At 37.5% G+C, this 22,347-nt stretch overlaps 1 protein-coding gene across 1 annotated transcript in view; it reads left to right on the forward strand.

The window, feature by feature from the left end:
* Positions 1 to 22,347, forward strand: part of frtz (WD repeat-containing and planar cell polarity effector protein fritz) — a 137,554-nt gene that overhangs the window by 15,389 nt on the left and 99,818 nt on the right. Inside the window, exon 3 of the mRNA XM_067153590.2 lies at positions 14,961 to 15,141. Within this exon, the coding sequence (XP_067009691.2) occupies positions 14,961 to 15,141 (181 nt within the window). The remainder of the gene's footprint in view (positions 1 to 14,960; positions 15,142 to 22,347) is intronic.

A 22,347-nucleotide genomic window follows, 5' to 3' on the forward strand; every position in this document is an offset into this window, starting at 1 on the left:
CCATTTTCACACCAGGCAAATGCTGGGGCTGTACCTTAATTAAGGCCACGGCCGCTTCCTTCCAACTCCTGGCCTTTCCTATCCCATCGTCGCCATAAGACCTATCTGTGTCGGTGCGACGTAAAGCCCCTAGCAGAAAAAAAAAAAAAATATATATATCCAAAGTGCTTAACACTGATCAACAATTACTTTACACTGACCATTGTTTGTTGTGATGTTCTTCGTTTCTTATGGTGCCGCTCAACTCCGATAGATGGGATTACTACTGCGTACCGAGTATAACAGCCTGACTGAACATTGGCGGGAAATAGCTGGGGAGTTGGGAAACTTTCTTCTTTAACATACCGTTCCTCTGGTTCATACATTTTCTGATACTGCAGGAACGTAACATACTGGTTCATCATAACATTCACCAGTATCCAGTAATCGGGAGATAGTGGGTTCGAGCCCCACTGTCGGCAGCCCTGAAAATGGTTTTCTGTGATTTCCCATTTTCACACCAGGCAAATGCCGGGACTGTACCTTAATTAAGGCCACGGCCGCTTCCTTCCACTTCCTAGGCCTTTCCTAACCCATCGTCGCCATAAGACATATCTGTGTCGGTGCGACGTAAAGCAAATAGCAAAAAAAAAATTTTAAAAATAGCATCATAGCATTCGAGCTATTCAATCCCTACTCTGAGGCACTGATTGGAATGAGTAGTGTGCAGTTTTAACTTAATAATGACAGAGGAGTGTTCATGGCAGTCTGCGACCTGGTTGTTCCAGCTCTGGAACTTTCGACTGTTAGATCGGCACCGTAGTACTGTTCGTTGAAAGTGAGAAAGTGTGCGGTTTTTCATTTGATCGAGTATTTTATATGATAACATTGCTTTCAATCGCTGAATTCCTACTGGCGTTTTTGTAATGACCTATGTTGAATTCAGTTAGGAAAACCACCAAGTTGGTCTTTCTGAGAATCCCGTAGCGAAGCACGGGTACATTAGCTAGTAAGCAATAAAGTGGAGTGCAGTAGATCCATCTCTTCAATACAAAATATGCTGCTAATTTAAAATTACAACATTACTTTATTTGGTACCGGTTTCAGCATCTCAGACGTCATCATCAGCCAAAATTGGGCAGGTAAACAAAGATACACACAATGTTAAAATACAGTCTATAGACCCTAATGGTTAAAATATCCGTGGATGGATAAAATACACTGCGTGATGATCCTTGAGGAGAAAGTCATTCTCAAGATATTTTCACAAGTTGAGAACTTGTTAGTCATTTGTAAAACAGAAGGTGAAAACCTTTGCAAAAATTTGAATAAGTCTTAGTAATTTTGTGGAGCTTAAAGTCTTAAATGTGGCATTATTAGCCACGGGATAAATTTTTAAAATGGTGACGTATGATTACTGTTCCTCCGTAGAGCATTGACATTAAGATGAGAATACGTAGCCTTAGAGGTAACTCGTGACACCAGTCTTCATGAGGGAGGTGAAGTGCTGAGTCATAATGTGATTGAGCAAGTGGATCTTGTTACAAGTATGGATATTAAAGTTGTGAAATGACAAAGGTTCCCAATCCAATACGGGATCTGAAGTATCAAAAAGATAAACCAAATTAGAATAAGATACTGGGAAAAGGGCGAGAAAGTTAATCTTTAGTGAAGGACTCGCCTTGATCAGCCTGCTGTATATTACGGAGTCTAGAGAGGAACTGAGGGCTTGGACTTTCTTGAAGCAAGGGCAAGGTTGAGGGGAGAGGGGTGGGTCAGGAGGGAAGGGGAAGACGGGTAATGGATGGGACAGAGTCAGGTGGGCGTGGAAGGGAAGGATGACACGACAAAGTATTGTGTGTGATCTGAAAGAACAAGCTATTAACACTATTAAAAACAGTAATGAGGACGTCAAATAAGATTTTGGGTTTTTCAGAGATGTCATTCAAGTTCAGGTTAGGATTAAAATATTGGTCTAAATGTATATAGTAGTTTTCCGTGGCATCGAGCAAGGGGCCTTTACTCGACGTGTCCAGCATTGTTATGTCTTGATCTGTGTCATTAAATTTGTGCTTATAGTCATGTACGTGCTGACCCACTGCAGAAAACCTGTTATATCTGATTACATTAATGTGCTCTGCATAATTAATCTTAAAACTCCAACCAAAAAAGCAAAGGAAAGTCATCGTACAGGCCATGAAGGCCCTTGGAGGGGTGGAAGGTAAAGGCTTCCACCATTCGTAACATCGGCACTTGATGGGGTAGAGTGGTTAGCTCTATGCCCGGCCGCCTTTGCCCCCAGAAATTAACCTGCTACTCATTTTTGGTGTAGGCTGCGTGAACCTCAGGGCCATATGCACCTCCAGAAGTGAAAATCTCGTTTCTTAAATTTTACAACTTCCTGACGGGGATTCGAACCCACGTCCTTCCGGACGAACCGAGCACGCCTCTACTGCTTTGGCCAGGCAACCCCTTAAAACTCCGACCAGTTTGTCCTATATACGAGCTGTTGCAGTCATATTGCACCGAAATCTATGTACACATGAATTTGTAAAGGGTTAGATTTGTTGATTAAGTTAGAATTGTGCAGAATATCCGTGTTTCTATTGCTAGTTCTGAAAGAGATATTGACGTTGTGTTTCTTAAATATATTAGTGACGCTGTAAATGTTTTTGTTAAAAGTGAAAGTCGAAAATAAATTGGGTTTAGATTTGTCTGTTATTAAATTTGATTTTGGACGATGTCTGAACTTATTGATTATGCGTTCAGTGAGCGGCTCGTTGAAACCATTGAATCTAGCGATCGAACGTATAATATTTAGTTCCTTGTTCAGGTCTGCTTAGGACATGGGGACTTTGAATGTGCGATCAACCAAGCTGTTGTATGTGGCGCATTTAAGAGAATGGGGATGTATTGAGTCTTGTTTTATCGTTGTTGCTGTGTGGGTAGATTTCCTGTAAATTTTGTATGAGACTGAAGAGGGGAGCCTAGTAATTGTTAAATCTAAGAAGTTGATTCTAATGTGATTTTGATGTGAGGATCTATATTATTAAGGTTTATAGGAGTATTCGGTGCGTCGATAGAGCGTTCATCGATGATGATAAAAGTATCATCTACATAGCTGGCCCATAACTTAATGTTATTAAACTTTTCATCGTTTTCAATTGCTGTATGCTCCAGAAAATCCAAGTATATTTCTACCAAAATGCCAGAGGCCGGTGACCCCATAGCCAAGCCATTTTGCTTGTAAACGGCAATGTTGAAAGTGAAGTATTTATTATGAATTAACAATTTCAAAAGGGATATGAAATCGGAGATTTCTAGTTTGCTTAAATAAATGTTAGTGTTTAGATTCTTTTCAATGATAGATAAAAGTTTGCTCGTTTTAATGCTCGGGTACATATTGATAATGTCGAAAGAATGCAATGTGTGGTACGGTTGAAGGTCCAAGCTGTCTAGTTTCTTAATTAATTCTAAAGTGTTCTTAATAGATTTATCAGAAAATGTATAGTGTTTTTTGGGAAATTGTCTTGGCCTATAATTTGTTATAGGGCGTATGGGGACACCGGTCTTATGGATTTTCGGCAGTGCTTTCGCAGTGGATAAGCCTGGATTCATATTGATAAGCTTTAGTTTTTCTCTTTTGGTTAAAAGAAAGGATGTGTTCTTAAGTTTCTGTTTTAGTTGCCGCTGAATTAGTTGAGTTGGGTCCTTGCCGATTACAGAAAAAGATCTATCTCAAAAGCAGTCAACCTTGGAGAATAAGTTTGAAGTGCTCATGAAAAATTCAAAATTACTCAGCACTCTCCCAAAAAAGTTGAAAGAACCTGGTACCTCTGAGAATTTTATAACACAATTTCACCCTCCACTTAATAATCTGTCGAACACAATACTAAAAGAGGATGAAAGTTTAATACTTTCCAAAGGTCTGAAACACAATTGGCCTAACGCCAACACACCTAATATCGCTTCTAATCTTATTATTGAAACAGAGGTCGCTATTAATAAAATGCCGCAGGACTCACAAGATGAATTAAGACTGGACATTAAAAGACAATTAAATAAAATGTTCACTTCTCCCGACTTGAATAAATTTAAGGTACAATTCACGGAAAGAGCAAATATCATTAAACTTAAGAAAAAGATTGAGGATAATCAACTTATTATTACTAAGGCAGATAAGGGGAACACCACCGTTATTATGGAAAAAATGGGTTACATTGAAAAAAACTTTTTTAATGATAGCAGGGTACAAACATCGTTTGTTTGGTCTGAGTTTATATGAGAAACCCTGTATGATGTCACTGCTTCTTCCTTTTCTGATGTTTATGTGGCTCTCTTCCTAACCTGCACTTCTACATCAAGACCTTGATTTCCCAGTAATAACAATGAATCCTTTACTCGGAGTTTGAGTGGAAGGAGATGTGGAAGAGCTTCTTGCATGATAGTCCCTATTCAGAATCAGACTTTCATCATGTATGCTGTTAATTTTTTATTTTTTATTTATTTATTTATTTATTTATTTATTTATTTATTTATTTATTTATTTATTTATTTTTTTTCCTTGTGGTTTTACTCTGAAACTACTTCACAGAATCTACTGGTCTCAGACTGAAACGAACAGGGCCTGCAGCATGAGGATTTGGATGCTGAATTTATTCACATTTCCTTGATAGAATGATTATAATTGCTTTCAACATATACAAAGGAAATTAAGATGTGACCCTATACACTCTGAAAAGCTTTGGACTGTCAGTAGCTGGGGGACTGATTTGAGTACACCATCAACTTTAAACAGAAAGAGGCCATCACATAAAATGCACTTTTGCTCTGGAGATATGTTACAACAAAGTGTCTCGTGTGCCGGTATTTGCAGAGGAATCACATTACAGGGCCTTTCTTTAACAAGAATAAAAAGGTTGCTTTGCAGAATTTCTCCAGAGAATTTAACCAGAAGCTTTGTCAATGTCCGGTAGTTCCACAATTAAACTACAAAAAATTAACACTTGTTCCTGTGTAATAATAATAATAATAATAATAATAATAGTTGTTTTTGAGATATTCAAATCATATTTTCTGCTGGCTAAGTGAGCTAAGTGATATTGTATTAAACCAGAGCCCACGGCATAACAGCCCCGAAGGGCCATGGCCTACCAAGCGACCGTTGCTCATCCCGGAGGCCTGCAGATTATGAGGTGCTGAATCTCCTTGGCTGTTATTCTTGGTTTCCTAGACCGGGACTGCTATCTCATTGTCAAATGGCTACTCAATTGTAATCACGTAGGCTGAGTAGACCTCAAGATATTATCATATTCTGACTTTAAATAGATTGCATCTGAAGGGTTAAGCCATTGTTTTCCATGTCACATCGGACATATTATTCTGGAGCATCCGGATTTTCTAGTGAAAGGCTGCATCAAGCCCAAATGGAGATAGTATTTGGGCTCTCTCCTCATATCATGGCCATACCAGCAGTTTGTTCTCTGTGTATTTCAGGATCATGAAAAGGAAATGCACTATGGCAGGGCAGTGCAGAAAGAGGAGCCAAGAACAAACTTCATATGCTGCCATCGTCAAATAGATAGGCTCCCTGCTTTTCAATCCTAGTTCTTACCACACCTACCTGTCATTGTGTTTTCCTTTTCATGTTCCTTCCTTTCTATATATGACTTGATTTGTCGCTTGTTTATTCTTTTCCTTTGACTTGTAGTGTTCCTTACCATCAATTTTTTTAAAATTTGGTATTGTGATCCTAGTCTTTTACCACCTGTATTTATGAGGGCAGGTCAAATATAAATGGGAATTATTTTTAAAAATTTATTGTATCAACCAAAAAAAAATACACATATAGAGATCACTTTTCTACATAGTGTCCTGCTTTTGATACACATTTTCTCCATCGGATTGGTAAGTTTTTGATGCCGTCCTGATAGAAAGAAGAGGGACGTGTGCAGAACCAGCTGCGCACAAACTCTTCTACACTTGCATCTTCATCATCGAACCACTTTCCTCGTAGGTCTTATTTGAGTGGTCCAAGCAAATGGTAGTCACAGGGCGACAGATCTGAACAGTACGGAGGGTGTTACAGAGGTTTCCAGTGAATTTCCTCCAGTGTTCCTGCGTTAAAGCGGCAGTATGTGGTCTTGCATTGTCATGTAGAAAAATGACGTTTTGGATTGGTTGCCAGCGTCGCTTGTTGCGATACGCTGCCTTTGCTTCATCCAAAAGGTAATAGGCTATATTAATTGTCCTTTGTTCATGAAAAAATTCACCAGCAAAAGGCCTGCGGAGTTCCAGAATACGGTTGCAAGCACCTTTACAGCAGATGGGCGTGTTTCACTCCATGCATGCTTGCTTTGACTATGGGTTGTAATGATACACTCAAGTTTCATCACAAGTCACAATACGACACAAAAATTCCTCTCCTTCCTCCTCGTAGCGACACAGGAGTCTTTGACAAACTTCCTGGCATAAAGTTTTTTATTGCTAGTTGAGGAGACAAGGAACCCACCTGACAGACAATTTTCTGAAATGGAGTTCATCTTGGAACACTTCCGTAACTTATTCCTATAGCTAAAACAATTTGCAAAGTTTTTATTCGCCAATGTCATGAATGGCAACAGTGTTGTCTACAGCGATGCTTGTCTGCGGTCTCTTTTCATGAGGTTCATTTTTCACAGCTTCTCTTCCTGGCACTAAATTTTTAGCCCACTCATACACTCGAGTCTGCGAAAGTGTTTCTTCCCCACACTGTATGCGGAGCCGTCTCAAAATTTTGGAAGGTTTGGTGCCCTCTTTTGCGAGAAATATGATGATGCATTGCGCACAGACGTGTTCTCACTCATGGCGTACTGAAGCATCCCAGCTCTCCACTGTCATTCCCACGCGAAAACCCCTTCTCCAGACACCCCCACCAACATCCTGGCAAAGCCCCGCCTCAGAATTATTACTAACAGCAGCGGTACATTCAAATTCCCGTTTATATTTGATCCGCCTTCGTACCTTATATTTCTCTCCTCTGTCTATTCTTATCCAACACTTCCCATGTCAGGACTGAAGTTCTGTCAAGATGATCCCTCAATTGGTGTCAAATTCTGCCTTCCTGATGAAGCTGGGGGGAGCAGGGTCTAAGAAGAAATGGATGTTGAAGAAATGTAATGGATGAGAAGAGAGCCTACTTATTTGAAGACTGCAACGTATAAAGATGTGGAGATCGTCCCTGTGTTTTCATGTTTGTTGTCATCTTCTCTTTCTGTTGCTTGCTTATCTGTCATTGCCAGGTTGTATATAGAAAGACTAGCAATTACCCGCAGCTTCGCTCGCTTGGATTTTGTAATTTGTTAAAGGTAATTGTTCCTCGGTACTGTACTAAGACATTATTTGAAAATCCTTGAATTATAAAAACTCACTGAAGAATTTAATTTCATTTACCCCAGAAACTCTTTGTAAACCACGTTTGTGGTATTGCCTTTTGGGGCTAAGATCACCATGCGACATAGAACTGTACATGTGAGAACAAGTCGGGGGTAAAAAAAAACCCAGCATGTTTATTTTAAAAAGAGATTCCAATACTTATTTCCATGTCTGTAACATCTTCAGTTTTTGAGATGTAAGTACCCTCGTAAAAAATTCAACTATTTTTTCACTTTTCACTCCCGTTAAGTGTCTTTTCCGAAAACAAACAAAACATATTCTGTATTTTTAAAGGACTTTCCAAATACAAAGTTTCACGTCTGTAACATCTTCAGTTTTTGAGATGTAGGTATCCTCGTAAAAAGAATTCAACTTCACTTCTTTCCACCCCTCTCCCCCCCTTAAGTGGGTACAGTACCGGTATTCCGAAAACAATAAATACAAATTTCTTTATTTTTAATTGAGATCCCAAATACCAACTTTTACGTCTGTAACATCTTCAGTTTCTGAGATATAAGTATCCCCATAAACGGAATTCAACTCCTTCTTTACTTATTTTCACCCTCTACCTTAAGTCGATTTTTGAAAACAAAAAAAATGCGTGTTCCTTTATTTTTAAAGGGGATTCCAAATACCAATCTTCATGTTTATAAAATTTTAGTTTTTGAGATACATACAAAGAATTCAACGAATTTTTCAATTCATTCACTCCCCTTAAGTGGGTTTTACAAAAACAAAAGAATACATGTTTCTTTGAAAGAAGATTCCAAATACCAATTATCATGACTGTAACATCTTCAGTTTTTCAGATATATGTATCCTCATAAAAAGAATTCAACTCTTTTTTTTTCATGCCCACCGCCGAGTTGACTTTGCCAAAATGGCCTCAGCGGACGCTAGAGTATTAATATGGTGAGCACGTTTCACCCTACGAGACTATCACAGTCAACATAGACCCTTCCTAGCAAGCATAGGAATACACGGGTAAATAAATATACGTGACAAGGGAACAGACACTTACATGATGGAAAAGCTCAATAAGATAAACTAGAAAATTTTCACTCAGATTCAGAGATCCTAAACTCTCTAATCTGATTGACGAATTTAGTAACTGGCTGGGAATTGCTCCACATAGTCCCATACCTCCCTGGAAACGAATCCAAATACAGTAAAAGACCAAAAACAACACCACATGTCTGGAAATTTAAATATATACCAAGCTAACATACAATATAAATATAATTTTAGATCATCACACATGAAGAATAATGCCAAATAGAACACAACAAGCGACAAGACACAGCATTTTGAAAATAATTTGCCGTAACACGATATTTGCAAACAGAAAAAACTCGAAGAAATAGACCTAAATTACGAACTTTAACCTCATAATTATTGCCGAAAATTTACGGAAACAGGAATTTCAGTAAAACAAAGGAGACTCCATGCTAAAACTTGACCAGAACACAATGATCATTATAACACACACACTACAATTTACGTTATCTGGAAGAAGAACAAGAAGTTCACGACACAAGTAACTTTTATAAGATGGAATGTGAGCACTCATAATATCGGGATAGGTCAAGCAATCATCTGTCTTCAACACATACGCAATTCAGCTGTTTGGGAGATAACATCAAGTCAGGCAAGGAAGTACAGCACTTAGCATAATTTTATGACATAACGGAAGTTCAAAGCAACAGGTAACAACACAGATGTTATGATCTGAATACAGCTCAAAGAAACCACTGTAAGTTAACAACCACACATTGAAATTTATCACTGAAAACTTAATTGAGAATACGGCACAAGCAATGTGAAGATATAACTTTAGGAAACACTTGGTCAGCCAAAACCTTGCCACACAAGAAAATTTAATTAAAATTAACAATGAAACAGAGAAAACTTGTTACAGTTAGTGACTTACCATTTCCTCCAACCATTAATTACAAGGTGAACTACAGCAACACAGACAGCACATCGCGGAACGAAAAACACGTGGTGTGTAGAACTTGAGCTAGAATTATGAAAAAACAAAAATGGGAATTAAGAATACACACGTAACAATTACAACCTATAAAAGAAACCTGTTAGTAACTTATTCAAACTTAGGATATAAAAATAATTTTATAAAAGTTAGCCGAGAATGATTATTGTCAACCTTTTCTCCTTCCATAACCACGCTCTGCTACCAATGTAGCGTTTGTTCGAGAAAATTACGCGCACACAAAAAAATATGAACGTGGAAATAATAAAATAACATTGCCACTAAATAATATGGATAGGGAAATAGTAAAATGACAGAGTAGCGGTGGTTACACATCAACAAATGGGAATGCCACGGTAGATAATAAATACGCAAAATCAAACCATATGCCAAGGAAAACTTACAGGCCTAATAACAATGACTAAGAAAGGAATGTGGAAATGTGAAGCGGCCCTATTGAGGTCCATGAGAAGGTATGCCGTTATGGGGAAGGAAAGGTTTACGATAAATCACCCTTGACTTAATATATTGAAAATAACAAATGAAAAATTACACAAAACAAGTTAAATGACCTAGCAACTGATATTTAATTCACAAACCAAGGATGTTTAACTAGACCTTAACGACAGATACAGATCCACTAAACAAAATAAAAACATAATCAGGATACTTAAGTAAATTTGTAAAACCAAAGATTTAACATCGTAAGTATATACTGAATTAAAAAATCTTGTCAATAGGTGACTGTCTTTCGAAAACATAGTCATTCAGAAAGTGAAATTAGTTACAACGGGAATCTAGGGTAAACTCGGACACGTTGAATTTAAAACATTGAAAATTACATTAACCCCTCAGCGCCGACCTCTATACATGGTATAGACCCATACATGGTTTCACATTTACGGCTATAGTGCGAAGAGTTTTGGAGTTACTGATATGCAAATTGTTTTGTTTCCAAGAAGACAGTTTCGGGTTTATCAGTGTTGTAAATAAGAATTGAAAAATCGTTATAATGTAGTTGTTTTTGCAAGGATAATTATTTGTCAAATAAGTCTGAGCACTAATCTCTTGCTTTTTTAAAGTCTGTGTGCTTCATTCTTTCTCACAGAATAAAATAAAGAAATGATGATCTGAGAAGTTTGTCTTTTCGTGTGATGTTCTTTGCTCTATTTGTACATTGGGAGTGCGGTTTATTTATTATATTTGTCTTTATTTCTCAGCTTGTAATATTTTCGTAACTCTCCACGAGCGCTCTGTGTAGGCATCAGTTAGTGCTGCTTTCTGTCATACGATACGAGAACCAGTTGTTCATGGTATATATCTCGTTTGAAAGACGTTGTCTCAACCTTTTATCTGAAATATGTATCGAGTTGGTTTGTTTCGTCATAAATGTTATTCCCCTCATTCAGTTTCGTCCTGTTGCTTTCGGTCTCAATGCAGCTTCACCAGTCCGTGTGACGCGCCGCGCTCAGCCGTGGTTTGACTGACAGTAATGTGCTTGAAATATTGTATAATTCAGATGAAAGTTTAGTCGGAAGTAGTAGTGACAGTATAAGCAGCAGTGATAATGAAATAGATGATGTAGCAGTGGTAAATGATGAGAGTGACGATGAGGTGGAAACAGTACTTGGAAATTTTGTGTAAGAGACTATAAATAATTTTACAGGTCAAAGAGAAGTTTTCAACGGTGAATTCTGATTGCTAAATTCTCTAATAATACTCACACAGGTCACAGAGACAAATATCGAGCAATTACCTTATCGGGTTCAGCTGGTGAAAGGTTTGTTTACAAAATACGCTTGCTTGGGAAGGGAACGAAATATTCAAGGCCGGCGCGCATCAGGTAATACAGTTCCAAGGTTGCAGGAAAGACATTTTATCAGGAAATTAGCACCCAAGAGTTGGAAATCCAAACCTCAGAGACATTGTATCCTGTGTTCAAAACACGGCGGAAAGAAGACGTCAATGTACTGCTGCCAGGAGTGTGACTTGAGTCTCTGTCTCAAAGAGTGCTTCAAACTCTATCACACGGAACTAAATTACTAAGGAAATGTGAAACAATTATGTAATTATCTGCATGTACATAGTTCTGTCATAAGGAATTCCAAATTTTGTAAAAATCGGGCTACTCTTATACTTGTAGTAACGCTTTAAGTGAATCGTTGTATTTCAGTCGCGCGTAGTTGAAATCTCATCCGGCCGCGGGGTAGGAAGCTATTTAAATGGCTGCGACGCTGAGGGGTTAAACGAGAAAATACCAAAACACAGAAGAAATTAAATAAAATCAAATGTAATCAGAGAGCATGGAAATAGCATTGAAATAACACTTACCAATAAAAGGGGAAGGGTTCCTGAGGGGAGCCCTCGAATGCAAGCGCTCGCTAGGGTGGTCGGATGTAAATGACGCCAAGAACTCGCATCATACTCACAATTACATGTTACAAATTTCATATTTGGTCCGTATTGAAATGTACCTCAATTTAAGATATTATCAAAATTTATTAGGATCAACCTATTCAATACAATCGAATTTACAAAGTTAGGACTTACATCCTGTTAAACTAAAATTTGAAGGGACATGTTTCACCCTTTAAGGGCATCATCAGCCTTTTTACACTCATACTCAAAGATAAAAATCAGGATCCCGATTGTCATGGTAAAAAATATACCATGCGAATATAAGATTAGAGTGAAATTATACAATGTGAGAAATTGTTAAGAGTTCTTCAATAATAATTTACAATTAAAAACTTAATTTAAAATGTTGCGAAGAAAAAGTTGAACTTGGTATGATATTACACTAGTAATTTTAAAATGATTTCATAAATTAGACAAACTAGGACTTAACCACATAATAACATTACAACAAAGACCTAAATCTCAATGATCCCGTCAAAATAAAAAATCCCTTATACGAGACTTTACCCAATTTATTACAATCTTTAAATCCAAATTTAAATAAAATCCTCAAAAATCTTAAACTAACTTCCGATAAAGATCCCAACTTCCCCTTAAAGGTAACTCCCTCCGTCCCTGCCTCTTCTAATCTTCCACAGCCAACAGCCCGTAAGCTCAACCCTCCATCCACCTCCTCTTCTCCATTACACCCCTCTTCCTCAATTCCACATCTTCAACAGCCAATAGCGTACAAGCTCAACGCTCCGCCAATTTCCTTCCCTCCAACACACCCCCCTCCCTCAGTTCCACACAGATACAACACAAGACATTCAAATCTTACTCGTTCCAAGACCTTACAGACAACCAGTTCATACTGCAAAAATCGAGAATGTAAGTAATTGAATATATATCATTTTGCCTAATCAACCATTTTTTCCTCTAAAACTTCATATCTTTTATTCTCTTTTCATTACAGATTCTTCGCCATATATCCTTCAATAGTTAATCTATATTCAAAACTACAGCCAACAACAAGTAAGAATGTTCCCATTTAACTATAAGTATACGAGTTAACAAAGATCTATATGGCAACATTCAATTATGAACTCTTAATAACTCCTTCAACAAAATTAAGGAGACCACGAACCCACTACGTAAATAACGAGATTAATGGATTAGTTGGATTCAACTTTATAATCTACATAGCGCCATACTACAGTTAAATATTACGACTTTTCAACAAGAAAGTTTCAATGTCATCACAAGCGGCTACTAAGTTCCATTAACCTTTTCTTCAACATGTAAATCAAGTTGCTTCCAGCCGAATTGCACTCAAACTTTGATACGGCAACTTTAGCCATAGACCTTCTCGTTATTATGTGGTTAAGGCCTAGTTTGTCTAATTTATAAAATCATTTTAAAATTACTAGTGTAATATCATACCAATTTCAACTTTTTCTTCGCAACATTTTAAATTAAATTTTTAATTGTAAATTATTATTGAAGAACTCTTAACAATTTCTCACATTGTATAATTTCACTCTAATCTTATATTCTCATGTTATATTTTTTACCATGACAATCGGGATCCTGATTTTTATCTTTGAGTGTAAAAAGGCTGATGATGCCCCTTTTAAAGGGCGAAACATGTCCCTTCAAATTTTAGTTTAATAGGATGTAAGTCCTAACTTTGAAAATTCGATTGTATTGAATAGGTTGATCCTAATAAATTTTGATAATATCTCATACTCACAAAGCCGTCAGAAGACCGGAAATGGCCAGATCACAAACAACCAATAAGATACAAATTCTACTAGATTCCCGTTCTTTTCGCCAATTGGAGAGCCCGTTCTTTTGGCCAATCCAATAAAATTTACGTACAAAAATCACTTCAAAAATAAGTCTCACATCTTGCAAGGTTCATTCTGTCCAAAAATAAAATAGTACACATACTAAGAAACACTATAATGAATGATTTTCAAATAAAGAGTAAATAGTAATGTACATTTCTAAACTCAATAATTACCTTCACAACACACAATGCTTAGTTCCATTTCTCCGTCCCACCACCGGTGACAAGGTCAGTGCTAAAGAAAACAAGAAGAGATAAGATCTGGAATGAAGAGATCCATCATAATACACAAGTAGAACAGTCACTAATCGAAAATGTAAGAACATCAGGACTCAAATGGTATGGCCTTGTAAAAAGGATGGATCAAATGAGAACAGTAAAAAAATGGCTAGAAAAGGAACTGGAAGGCAAAAGACCTAGAGACAGACCAAGGAAATGGTGGATCAGTCAAGTAAAGCAGTACCTGGAAGGGAGAGGAGTGAAACGGCACCAAATTGAAAACATAGAGAAATGTATTGTATGCACACTTTTTAGTGATAGATGGACACTCTAGTGCTGAATCGGTCAACCTCGGTTATCTTCGAGATTCGTATTGGTAACCTTTGAAACACAAACTAAGAATCGCTTATGATCACTGTGCGACATCTGGTGTACACTTTACGTACTTGTACTGTTGTTGTTTACACAGCAAAACCAAACTATAGAATTCATGCTAGGAACAAGTTTCATGTCGAGAAATGTTATATAATATTATATATTGTGTGTGTAACACAGTTGTTGGCGTAAGATAATAAAGGTTTAGAAAATTCATATTGATCGATCATATTATCGATTCAATTCAGATTTCATTTCCATTCAGTTGGCAGTATTACCAGAACCGGCAGTGCTCCCTACTTACTCCTCAACCCAGTACAAAAATCTATCACTAAAAATTGCGCGTACAGTACCTGGATAGACAAGGATTGAGAGCACTTTTGTACCACACCTGGGTGACTGGAGACAGTTAAAGGATGATGATGATGAAACACCAAATGTGTTGCCAGAGATCTTTTACATCTTGTACGACACTTTTCCTGCTCTTCAATAATCAGACTACCTGTGCCTCGTTTGACCCCGCTATCTTGGGATCTGGAGCCTGATGCTCTACTACTGATCCACAGAGGGAGCTGTTTTCTGCATTAACACTGAAGATTCTTGAAATCTGCCCTCCTGATGGCAGTTGTGTGACCTGTCATTGTGTTTATCCAGTTTCATGTTCCTGTCTGTATTTGTATGACTTTTCCTTTCTGTTACTTGAAATCATCTGTGATGTTTTGATCTGTTTTTCAGGATCAGTTGCTCCAGCATAGAATAGTATTCTGTCAGTGGAAGGACAATTGTGTGCTTCACTTGATGCTGAGTTCTGGAATGCTAATCAATATCTGTGTCAACATATTCACTGGAGATGTTTTGAAAATCTCCTTTGACAAATATCTGGTTGGGAAACTGCTCTCTGAATATGTAGCTGATGGTAAGAGAATCTTGGATTTGAAATTTTTAAATTAATATAATCTTTAAATGTTAAATTGTATTTTTCTTGATAGTAGCACGTAGTTGATTTGTAGGTCTCCTGTTTCTACATATGAACCTCAGCTGGTTGGTTTTCATCCTGATTGTCGGTTCGGTGATGAAGCCATTCATCAAGCCTGCCGGGTTAGTGTCAGTTCTCCTGAGCTGAAGACTCAACATAAATATGCTCTGTGCTGAAAGGGTTCATTTCTGAGCAGAATTGTTAGTGTAGCAAAGTGAATTTTCTAGAATTCCTGGGTACAGCTATTACCATTATTCGTATTATTATTGCTAATAAACTTATATAAGCTTACTATATTTACTTTCTTCTTGCTTCCAAATTTGGCCAACTGTGGACCGCGTGAAACTTGATGCTTTCTGGCCAGTCTTCTTCTTCTTTTCTCTTCCCAGAACTTCTTCATTTGTTCACTCCTTATTTTTCTCTACTCCTCAGATATTACAAATTTGGGTTTGTTCTTCCACTGCTCTTCATGGAATTTGTGGTAATCTGCTCGAGTTCTGAACTTCTTTCTGTTGATGATCAATTCTGGTGTTATTTTAATTTTTTCTGCGTCCTTCTTAACCTCCTCCAGCCATTTCGTTGTCCTCCTCAATCCAATTATATATTTAAATATTCTTTTAGTCAGGTGGTTGTCATTCATTCTGACGAGATGCCCGTAAAATTTCAGTCTTCGTTTTCGTATTATGTTCGTGATCTTTGCGGAATACTTGTAGAGATCCTCATTTCTCCTTTTCCTCCATGTTCCATCGGTCGTTTTCTGAGGTCCAAGAATTTTCCTCAGAATTTTCCTTTCCTTCTTCTCAATTTCTTTCAGTTCCGCTTTTTTATTTAAGATAAGGCATTCTGAACCGTACAGTCCCTCTGGTTTTACAACAACGTTATAGTGTTTAATTTTGGCTTTGTAGGATATTGCCCGTTTATTGTACCTGTTCTGTGTCAGTCAGGAGATACAAATTATTTCAGCTTATTTAATGACTTTATTTATAACTTTACACCTTCTTGTCTTGTTTTTTACTGCTTTTTTTTAACAACCTTTTTAGTATTTTTCCACCAATAATGAAGCATTTTATTCACTGTTTTCTGAGGTCCCTAAATATCAGTGATAAATATGTTAAGAACTCAGATGGAAAGCCACTTCTAGGGAAAGAAGACAAAGCAGAAAGATGGCAGGAGCATATCCAACAGTTGTGTCAAGGTAAAGATGTAGATAATTTGGTTCTGGAACATGAAGAGGCTGTTGATGCTGATGAAATGGGAGACCCAATTTTGACGTCAGAGTTTGACAGAGCTATGAGTGACCTAAATAGGAACAAGGCACGTGGAATTGATGACATTCCCTCTGAATTACTGACTGCCTTAGGTGAAACCAGCATGGCAAGGTTATTTCATTTAGTGTGCAAGATGTATGAGACAGGAGAAGTCCCATCCGATTTTCGGCAGAATGTTGTTATACCTATTCCCAAGAAAGCCGGTGCTGACAGGTGTGAAAACTACCGCACCATTATTTTAATATCTCATGCCTGCAAAATTTTAACACGTATTATTTACAGAAGAATGGAAAAACAAGTTGAAGCTGAGTTGGGAGAAGATCAGTTTGGCTTCAGAAGAAATGTAGGAACACGTGAAGCAATCCTGACTTTACGTCTGATCTTAGAGGATCGAATCAAGAAGGACAAGCCCTTGTACATGGCATTTCTTAAATCTAGAAAAGGCATTCGATAATGTTGATTGGACCAAGCGATTTATGATTCTGAAGATGATAGGGATCAGATACCGAGAACGAAGAATTATCTACAATCTGTATAAAAATCAGTCTGCAGTGATAAGAATAGAGGGCTTTGAAAAAGAAGCAGCAATCCAGAAAGGAGTGAGGCAAGGCTGCAGTTTGTCCCCTCTCCTTTTCAGTGTTTACATAGAACAGGCAGTAAAGGAAATGAAAGAGAAATTTGGAAAGGGAATGAATCACAGTGCAAGGAGAGGAAATCAAAACCTTGAGATTTGCCGATGATATTGTTATTTTATCTGAGACTGCAGAAGATCTCGAGAAGTTGCTGAATGGTATGGATGAAGTCTTGGGTAAGGAGTACAAGATGAAAATAAATAAGTCCAAAACAAAAGTAATGGAGTGCAGTCGAACGAAGGCAGGTGATGTAGGAAATATTAGATTAGGAAATGAAGTCTTAAATGAAGTAGATGAATATTGTTACTTGGGTAGTAAAATAACTAACGATGGCAGAAGTAAGGAGGACATAAAATGCAGACTAGCACAAGCAAGGAAGAGCTTTCTTAAGAAAAGAAATTTGCTCACTTCAAACATTGATATCGGAATTAGAAAGATGTTTTTGAAGACTTTCGTGTGGAGCGTTGCATTGTATGGAAGTGAAACAGGGACGATAACGAGCTCAGAAAGAAAGAAAGAGAATAGAAACTTTTGAAATGTGGTGTTACAGAAGAATGCTGAAGGTGAGATGGATAGATCGAATCACGAATGAAGAGATACTGAATCGAATTGGTGAGAGGAGATCGATTTGGCTAAATTTGACGAGAAGAAGAGATAGAATGATAGGACACATCTTAAGACACCCAGGACTTGTTCAGTTGGTTTTTGAAGGAAGTGTAGGTGGTAAGAACGGTAGGGGTAGACCAAGGTATGAATATGACAAGCAGAATAGAGCAGATGTAGGATGCAATAGTTACGTAGAAATGAAAAGGTTAGCACAGGATAGGGTGGCATGGAGTGCTGCATCAAACATGTATATGGACTGATGACTCCAACAACAACAAATATGTTGTGTCTGATGGTATGTCCTATAAATTTAATTTTCCTACTTTTCATTCCTGTCATCAATCTTCTGCCATCCTTTACTTCCCTGTTTCTCTTTCACTTCATCTCATTCTTGTAATTTTGCAGCATGTCCATATTTCTATTGTTTCAAGGCAGCTCTTCTCCTGTTTTCCTAATGTCTAACTTTCACGTCCATAAAGCAGTTTGCTTTGTATGTATAATTTTGCAAAACATATCCTAATCTCTGTGTAAATCTGCTTACTGTTTGTCACAACACAACAGTATAACAACCAACCCTACCTTGGTGTCTCCGAAACTTCCCAATCGGCAGTAGTTTGCCAACACTGGACCTTACAAGAAAACAACCGAAATGAAATACTTACCACGATGTCCAAAGAAGAAAAGGCATGAGAAACGGACACCGGTGCCAGAGGCTATGTGAATCAAACCCAAGAGAATGTACTAACTATAAAGGAAAGACAGATTAAAAACTTAAACCAACTTTAATGGATTTGGGGTTCAATTCTCGAATGACATTAATAACCTTCGAAACAATTCAATGATTAAAAGAAAAGAAGAAAATTATCATCAGACTAAAAGAAAAGATAATTAAACTTGGGTCGACCCTTGAAAATATAAGAAATAAATCCTGGGATTACAATCCTTGAAAACCAAATTAATTAATCAGTTTAATAGTAGACCAGTAGTGGAATAATTGAAGGTAAGTTGGGGCTTGTTTCTCGACACGTCTAGCATAATTCCATGAAATAACCGAAGTGGCAAATAAATGTTACCAAGTTTTAGGCGAAATAGATTCCAATCATTATTAAATTACACCATAGGAACGGAAGACGTATTTCAACATTAGAATTAGTAAACTGGAGTACAATACGAGTCCATACACCGAATCAAAATACAATCGACAGCTATCAGCTGTTTTTTCAACACAGGGAATCCATATTTGTTTACAACAGTTCCCATAGAAACGAATCACATGTCGCGATTAAAACATGGCTACCAAACATTATCAGATAGACATCGACCAAACAACTCCAACTTACCGATTTTCATCTGTGATCCACCGAAATAATGCTTAACTGTCTGTTACAAGAAGTTTCGAAATGAAAATTTACCAACACATAAGAAATCTGAGTCCCGATTTTAACAATTTACATCTTATTAACGCCAGAGTAAAGGCTAACGCGTGATAAGGAAATTCCTCTTGATAACTGTAGTTTAAAACATACTCGCAATTCAGATTTATTTTTTTTACTTGTTCGGTCCAAACCAAAACTCTTGAGCATTGTGGAGATACCTCGGTGGGAAAGGGTATTAATGCAGATTTCATCATGCAGGGTACTTACAATTTCTCGGAAACAAAATAAGTTGATAAACAAACCACAAATCCAACTAGAATTTGTGGCCGGTTGGCCACAAATTTAACCAGGGTCGAAAATCAGCCACATCTCGCCCGTCTTCATCTTTTGATCGGGTTTCTTTTAAAAAACCAAGTATGTGCGACCAAGTTCGAACAGTTTGGCTTCAGAATCTCCAACAACAACTAGGAAACAAAACAAAAATCTACGCACATATTGTCGAACTCGAACGATAATCGGCAGAGCAGCGCTGAACTTCACGCTGTGCTCACAGATGGCAGTAGGATGCAGTTCAGATGAAACACTCAGTCTGATAGCCAACTTTTCTACTGGTAAGAACCCGCTTCTTATGAATCGTGTACAATTCCATCGGGCTTCGAATGACCTTTAAATAATTTTTTAAGTCCATGCATTCTCGAAATGCGCGACATATATGCATACGCCATAGCCTCCCCCAGCAAAAGCTCAACATGGGTGAGGCCAAGCGCCCACCAGAGAATTTTTTACAAACAGATGGGTATCGCATCGAAAACTTCTCTAGCATCTTTAACTAAATTTGTCACACTCATTAGTAGGGCCCGAATTTTTAGGTTTTAAACTATTTTTTTCCTTGCTAGTTAACTGCAGTATTTTAACTTACTTATCCATTTAATTACCATTGGAGTAAATTACGCGAATCTTATAAAACCTAAAAATAACTAAATAAGATGTTAAAACCTAAAAAAAACTAAATGGGCTATTCAAGACAGTATTACATTATTTTGAAATAGAAGTACCAAATATTAATGAAACTGAATGATTTTTTAAAAAATAAACGTTATGCACGAGTTTTTGAAATGACTTCATGGTTTGGAACTGGAAATGGTTTGTAAGTATAACTAGTGCGAGCGAAACAACGTGATACGATACTATTCCAATAGCGTACAGCACAAATCAAGAGACAACCCCCTGGCGTTCACTGACCTGTATCTAGCAGGTACAAGTCCGCCTAACTTGCCAGCTTCAGTGCATCTCTCATTGTGTACGGTCGACTACCGCCAGCTACGGCGCTGTTCACTGTTTAGCTCCATACACATTATTATGCGACAGACTAAAATTAATTTTCCCTATAAATCAATTTATTATTGAAGGCAGTTTAAGAAGCTTACGCATCTCAGAAGTAGCGATGCCTAAAGGCAAGTCATCTCGAAGTTGGTTGATTCGCCAGTGGATTGGTAACGATCCGGACTTTACTACAGATAGCAAAATTATATTTTGTCAAGTCTGTTTTTTTTTTTTTTAACGTCGCACCGACACAGATATGTCTTACGGCGACGATGGTATAGGAAAGGCCTAGGAATTGGAAGGAAGCAGCCGTCCCTTAATTAAGGTACAGCCCCGGCATTTGCCTGGTCTGAAAATGGGAAACCACGGTAAAACTATCTTCAGGGCTGCCGACAGTGGGGTTTGAACCCACTATCCCCCGATTACTGGATACTGGCCGCACTTAAGTGACTGCAGCTTTTGAGCTCGGTAATATCCGTTTAAAATACAAAGTATGTTACAAGTGTTTATTTATATATCCACCTATTCAATACAAAGAGATCTTTTTAGAAATTAAATATTATTATAAAATGTTAAGGGACATGTTTCGCCCATATTAAGGGCATCATCAGCCTCAAATTCAAACCTGTATGGTGAAAAATCAGGATCCTGATTGCTCTTACAAGCCATAAAAAGAGGATATCATTATAGGTGTCAGTCTAAACATACAAAATATTAGAATGTCCTTGGCTAAAATTGCGGTATCAAGCTGCATGTCATAAGTTCACATGAATATACTTTCCGGAGCGTTGAAAAACTTGTTGGGGTAGGGCAGTAAACAGCTCAGTCTTTATAATGAAACAGAAATGTGCCTCCTTGAAGATGATAAGAAAAAGCAAAGCTGATACACTGTTACAGATGTCAATATCGTATGTTGTGATAAGACAACAGATCTCTTAAATGGCTGTTCAGCTGCCTATAGTCTATTTAACTGGCTGAAGGAGTGAAAGTCGAATGTGTTATGATAAGATAACAGTCTTCCTTACATAATTGTGGGAGTAAGGAAAAGGCATTCGGTTGTCTATCGATGTATTTATCTTATTTGAAGGACGAAAGTCGAAGGTTTATCGACGTTGATAGAGCTCTTTGGTGTGAAGTCTGTAACAAGAGGAGAGTGAATGCTTAGGAAGGTATTTTTGAAGAGAAAGTGGGTTTAAAGAAAGGTAAAACATGGAAAATGTATAAAAACACTTACCCTTTCATCTGTGAAGATGTAAATCAGTTATGGTAAGGTTAGTTGAAGAAAAATAACGTTATGTGTAGGTTCATTTATTTCTTTGACTGTTAATGCAGTTGCTATGGTAGCGTTGAATGACTGACATTTGTACTTCTGGTATTGTATCGATGTGAGATTGGCGGAGGAGGGTGTGGTTGAGGGGAGGGGGTAGGCGGAGCGTTAAATTTATGTGTTGTTGGTTGCGAGAGATTTACATGGTCGGACAGGGAGGGAGTCGTGTTGGGTTGCGGGAGAATTGTGGGGGCGGGCATGAAGGGAGTCATGTTAGTTAAAGTAGTGGAGGTTCTAGAAGATGTTAACTTAAGATTTTTAAGAATGTAGTTATGTTTTGAATTTAGAGTTTGCAATAATTTGGGTAAACTTTCGTATAATGAATTCTTGACTTCAATTAAATCATTGAGGTTTAGATTTTTGTTGTAGTGTTGGTCCAAAAATATATAGATGGTTTCAAGTTCATTCATCAACTTTCCTTTGTCTACTCTTTTAATAATTGTGAGGTCTCTTTCTATTGTTGTGAAGTGATGTCCTGTTTCTTTCATATGGGAGCTCATTGCTGAAAATTTATTGTGCTTAATGGCATTATTGACATCTGTAACAGTGTATCAGCTTTGCTTTTTCTTATCATCTTCAAGGAGGCACATTTCTGTTTCATTATAAAGACTGAG

This window comes from Anabrus simplex, chromosome 9 (genome assembly GCF_040414725.1).
Source record: "Anabrus simplex isolate iqAnaSimp1 chromosome 9, ASM4041472v1, whole genome shotgun sequence".
In the NCBI taxonomy this organism is placed as follows: domain Eukaryota; kingdom Metazoa; phylum Arthropoda; class Insecta; order Orthoptera; family Tettigoniidae; genus Anabrus; species Anabrus simplex.